This window comes from Psammomys obesus, unplaced genomic scaffold (genome assembly GCF_907164565.1).
Source record: "Psammomys obesus unplaced genomic scaffold, mPsaObe1.curated_primary_1811, whole genome shotgun sequence".
Classification (NCBI taxonomy): Eukaryota; Metazoa; Chordata; class Mammalia; order Rodentia; family Muridae; genus Psammomys; species Psammomys obesus.
In genome coordinates, this window is record NW_026585504.1 from 23,723,442 (window position 1) to 23,729,673 (window position 6,232).

A 6,232-nucleotide genomic window follows, 5' to 3' on the forward strand; every position below is an offset into this window, starting at 1 on the left:
GCACTATTTTGGCTGTATTCAATGTTTTCTATATAGTTTTTCATGCTTTCATTAGCTAAAAGTATTTAAAACTTCCATTGTGATTATTCATTTTTCTCAATATTTATTTACTTATTTATTTAAATATTCTGTGTGTGTATGTGTTGGAATACTTGTGGATGTCAGATCAAAACTTGTGGAAGTTCTTACCCTCCTTCTACCATGTGGTTTTGGGGATTGAATTCATGTCCTCTGGTCTATCAGAAAGCTCCTTTACCTGTCATCTCTTGTGCTTCTTCTTGAAACAGACACTACATACAGGTACTGTCACTAAATTGTTAAATTTTAAATAAAATTTATATTCTTAACAATTACACAGACAATAAAGGATCATTTAATAGCTTAATTATATAGTTTAGCAAGATGTTCTGAAGGTGTTCTGTTGGTATGCAACCTGTCTGTTGGTTTAAAATCACTTTTTAAAAATTTTTTTATTAATTACACTTTATTCATTTTGTATCCCCCCATGAGCCCCTCCCGATCCCACCCTCCCTCGCCTTTCTGCATGCATGCCACTCCCCAAGTCCACTGATAGGGGAGGTTCTCCTCTTCTTTCTGATCTTAGTCTATCAGTTCTCATCAAAAGTGGCTGCATTGTCCTCTACTGTGGCCTGGTAAGGCTGCTCCCCCCTCAGGGGGAGGTGATCAAAGAGCAGGCCAATCAGATTATGTCAGAGGCAGTCCCTCTTCCCATTACTATGTAACCCACTTGGACACTGAACTGCCATGGGCTACATCTGTGCAGGAGTTCTAGGTTATCTCTATGAATAGTCCTTGGTTGGAGTATGAGTCTCTGGGAAGTTCCCTGTGTTCAAATTATCTTGTTCTGTTGCTCTCCTTGTGGAGTTCCCGTCCCCTCCAGCTCTTACTATTTCCCACTTCTTACCTAAAATTCCATTCACTCTGCCCAAATTAAATAATGCTGAGAAGGAATGAGGAAGAGGGCAGAAAAAATGCAAGAGCTGTGGCATGCCATACTGGGGGCAAAGCACAGCTAGTATAGTCATGATCCCAAGGCTGCTTTCCAAAGCCCCTGCACAAGAAAGTAGTCAACCACCTATTAGAGTACCTAGATCCTCCTGCACCTCCTTGTAGAACTGTGAGCTACTGATGATGCTGGGATAGTGTCACATATTTTCTTCACTTAAGGCCCACTGATGAGGTCCTAGTGCCCCAGGCAGAGTTGCAAACAATGGATACACAGATGGCTATGGTTCACCATAATGGGTCACAAAGTAAGACAAAAATACATAAATGCAGAAAGGAACTCATGTGTATGTGTGGCTGGGAAAGGGGGTAATAGGAGAGGGAGGGTACTATGAGACCAGAGACAGTAATCAAATGCAATCAGATTATTGCAGATATTGTCAAAGAACATATTTAATAAAAATATTGTGACTTAAAATTGTTGTGAGATCAATAAGCAAAATGGAAAAAAATTCTTCTTAAAAAGATACCAAAGATACTATACATATGTACATATCAAGGTCTGTGGCCAGACATGAGCCATGCTTACCTATAACCATATGGTTTTGGGAAAACAGGTCTACGTGTCTTTTTGTTAGGTAATTTATGGTATCACAATCTCTTTAACTTAGAGTAAATACGCAGATTGATTTTAACCATTAGTTCATTAAATATTAGGGCATGATATACAAGAAATTGTGATTTTCGTGTCTATTTAGGATAAACTATATCTCAAACTATTATAAACATGTATACATCAGTTTTATACATAAAATAAGCTATATCAAATGGTATATAATATGAAATATTATATGTATCATATTATCAAGAACATACATTTACTTAACTGGTGTTGGCAGTTAGATTATTTCATTATATAATATAAAACTATTATCATGCAAAAAATTTGTGAACTGATAAAAATATCTTCAAATATTATAAACACATTGTCCTTTCAATTAAAGAATGAAATAAAAGAAAACTCTGAATATATATGAATAGCTAAGACTTCAAAGCTGAGAGAGATGATGTCAACATGGGCAAATAATATTATGATTTGCTTTGTTCAGTATTTTTATGTAAAAGTGGATGTAGACTTTACAAATATATTCAATATTTTCTGTGGCAAAGGTGGAATTAGGATTGACATATAATGCTAGAGTTTAGAGGATGGTAGTATTGATACCTAATTTAATGAGGCTTTTTAAAGTACAATACAATTAAAGTGAATTTCAGAATTCTGAATTTCACTTTAATTTGAAGTGACTGATAAAGTGTAGTAACATGGGATCATTATTTATACAGCAATATCAACATCTTCTAACCTTCAATGAAAAAAAAGGTGCAATATTATGCAGATTTATTGCTTACTGCAAGGAATAAAACTATAACTTTTATAAATCTGAATATATTGTTCTAATGGTTATTTTCATAACCATATACTAACTTCAACTCACAGCTTCCAGAAATGAGCCATAATACAATGCAGTTTCAACTAAAAATGTGGATGAAATAGTGTATACACAATAAATTTCTGAGTGCAGAAGTTGTCCGAATGAGAATTTAAATGTGATTCATCACCTTCCTTATGGCATTCTTTATGTCCTTATTTCTCAGTGTATAGATGGCAGGATTTAGAAGAGGTGTGATTACTGAGTAAAATACTGCAAGAAATTTGTCTACCCACATAATGCTGACTGGCCACAAATAGATAAAAATGACTGGCCCAAAGAATAGTAAAACTACTATAATATGGGATGTACATGTAGATAGTGCCTTTGATGAGCCATCTTTAGAGTGAAGTTGAACAGTTAATAGAATGTAAGTGTAAGATATCAGCAAGAGAATAAAGCAAGTTGTTGCTAAAACACCACTGTCAGCATTTATCACGATTCCCAGAGTATCAATGTTCGTGCAGGCTAATTTCAGCACCAAAGGGATATCACAGAAAAAGCTGTCTATCACTCTAGGTCCACAGAAGGGCAGCTCCAAAATCAGAATCAGTTGACTCACGGCATGTATAAATCCAATGATCCACGATATCAAAACGAGCCAGATGCACTTCTGCCTGTCCATGATGCTGCTGCAGTGGAGTGGCCTGCAGATGGCCACATACCGGTCATAGGCCATTGTTACCAGAAGCACCATCTCACCTCCTCCAAAGAAGTGCACACAGAGGATCTGGCTCATGCAGCCCCCAAAGGAAATGGTTTTAGTATCTTTTAGGAGGTCTGTGATCAGTTTGGGGGTAGTTACCGAGGAAAGGCAGAGGTCAATGAATGAGAGATTAGCTAACAAAAAGTACATGGGTGAGTGGAGACGATGATCAATGATGATTAATATCACAACAAAGATGTTGCCTACCACATTCATCAGGTAAAGGATGGAAAATGGTAGTAGGAGGAAGACCTCTAGTTCCTGTGAAGTACAAAGTCCCTGCAGAATAAATCCAGACACCACAGTCTGGTTTGTTTCTTCCATTTAGTACACTGTTTTCTAATGGATTGAGAGTTAGAACTTAAGTAACAAATCCTGGAATAGAAACAATAACAAAGTTCAGATTCATGTAAGCAGAAATAAAACTACCAATTATACCTTAGCATTGTAGCCACCCAAAATTAAAAGAAAAAAAAACTTTCATATGCTTATATAATTTTTCTAATCAGTGACTTGTCCTAAATGTGGGAAAATCTTCACCAATCTGAAAAACGATATGTTTAGCTATGTAATTGCATACATTGTTTAAAAATATTAGCAGGCCACAGAAGAAGACACTGCAGCCACTCCTGATGAGACCTAATTGAGTAGGATCAGAAGGAAGGAAAAGAAGTCCTCCCCTATCAGTGGATTTGGGAGGGGCATGCATGCAGAGGGTGGAGGAAGGGAGGGATTGGGATGGGAGGAGGGAGGGAACCACAGGGGGGATATAAAGTGAATAAAGTTTAATTAATAAAGAAAAAAATAAAAAAGTGTAAAAAAATTAAAAAAAATATTAGCAGCAAATATTATCTCTACATTTCTCCCACCCTTGAATCTACCTCTTCTGTATGAAATCAGCAATAATTTTCTTCAACGACTATATAAGTCATATTTAGAGCCTCTTTACTTGACTGTCAAATTCACAGAATAGCAATCTATTGACATATTTCAAACATAAAGACAAAATTCCCAAGCGCATATCTACTTTTGACTATGTCTGATGAAACAGAACTGAATCAAGTCTAATGAAATGAGTGCTAAGAAAAGATTCAGCAAATAATTTGAAAATCAAGGCACTAAGGACTTATGGCCAGCATTGTGTCTTTCCTGGAACTTTAGACTCATCCATTGGAGTATATCTGTGAACAGTCACACATTTGTAGGCCTGAAGGATGCTACTTACTGTTCTATCCTTACTGGCTTTCAACGCTAATTGATGAGATTTAAAACAATAGTTTGAATAATGTGTTCATAAAATCTACTTTTTTTTACCTCTCTGCATTTCTGTCTCACTACTTTTTTTCCTTTCTAACTTCCGTTATTTATTTCTCCCTTATTTATTTTTTATTAGTTATCTCTTCTCATCTTTATTTTGCTAAGTTTCCATAGTAATTTTAGGTTTGAAATTAGAAGATTAAAATGTCATCAAATTGGAGGATTTTTGGAATTTATGTGTTAAGTACTTTAAAACAGTATGTTAGTAATAATAGTGTGTATTGATTTCTTGTGTCAATCAGCTCTATAAAGTAGTACAACCGTCATGCAAAATTAAGACTTTAACATTCCAAAGCGCCAGGGTCACTTCCAGACTATGAGATAAATGATAGAAATCTGTATTTGAGAAGTCCAAGAAAATCAATAACATTTGTGAGCCAAGGCATTTTGTTACAAATAAATAGAAATGGCCCATTTCAGTAGTGAAAATAATTAGGTTTACATAAAAGTTAATGTCAATGTGTTCAAAATTGATTATACTTAACCCTTTGAATATCAGTGGCATTTTCACATATCTTCCCCCACACACACACACACACTTGGTGAATTCTTAATGAACTGTGATTATTCTAATCCGCATCATCTCCCTCCAATCGCTGTTAAGTAGCTCCCTATTCTATTGTCCATATATTGAGAAAATAGAGCATCCAACAATACAGGACAATGATAACACTGGAGTGAGCTTAGTAGCCTGTGAGCGTGATGTTTCTCCAAGTTCAGAGACTCAGACTTTTAAGCTTACAATAAGAGAACATTAGATTCAGGGTACAAAACTGCTTTAAGTGTCCTAAGTCTCAAGGATTAGTTGGAAGGGAACATTTTTACCATATTTTTGCCAAACGGAACAGTTAAAAAATGAAAATTCAAGACTCAGCTGTAAAGTTCTCACGGAGGTAAAAAGAATGTGATGCTGAGACAAACAAAACTTGAATTAGTAATTGTGATGGAAAATTAAAGTAAAATTATCTTGTGATGTACTCACACCACAGAAATTACCTTGTATAACATGTTCTCACTTTTAGATGATGTTTCCTCCCATTGTCCCTTGAATTTGAAACACCCACATTGTGGTTTCTGCTGTGACCAACTTCTCTGAGTTTCACCTCAGTGTGGCTTATATATTCTGATAACAGTTGTGTCTGCCTGGAACGTTTCCCATTTTGCACATTAAATAGTGACCATGTATCTGGAAAGCCTTTTACTTCCATAGTCCTTGGGGATGCGTAGCCTCCAAAACCTCTAGAATTAAATACAAGAGCTCAATAATAACAATTATTTCTTTTATGTTATGAATATTTTGTAATTTATGAGTTAATATTTTGTTTATGTTATGACAACTTAACAAGTTAAAAGATGAATCACATGGGACCCTGAAATGCATAAGCAGAGACAGCCACTTGTTGCCAAACCTGACAACCTGAGTTAGTCTCTGGGATGCACAGAGTGGAGAGATAGATCCAGCTCATTCAGTTGTCTTCTGGTGTCCACACACACGTTGTTGCATGGATGTGTGCACATTTATAAACATGCCTACATTCATGACACATGCACCCATATGAATGAATGTAAAAATTATTTGAAAAAGAGAGAAAACATGCTTTCGTGGCTTTACAGTGCATGTGTACATTTAGGTAATTATCCTCCCACCCACCGCCCTGGAAATGCTGAGTCATTTTTTTTTCTTTCTCACTCTTTTTTTGATACTTTATGATCAACCCCTACCACACCTATGAATCAGACAATTCAGGAAATC

General features: G+C 35.8%; 1 protein-coding gene across 1 annotated transcript; it reads right to left on the minus strand.

Annotated features, from left to right (window-relative positions):
* Positions 1-2,568: 2,568 nt before the first annotated feature.
* On the minus strand, positions 2,569-3,486 carry LOC129674536 (olfactory receptor 4K3-like). The gene has a single exon (XM_055604576.1). The coding sequence runs from the start codon at positions 3,484-3,486 to the stop codon at positions 2,569-2,571; it is 918 nt and encodes a 305-aa protein (XP_055460551.1).
* Positions 3,487-6,232: the final 2,746 nt, after the last annotated feature.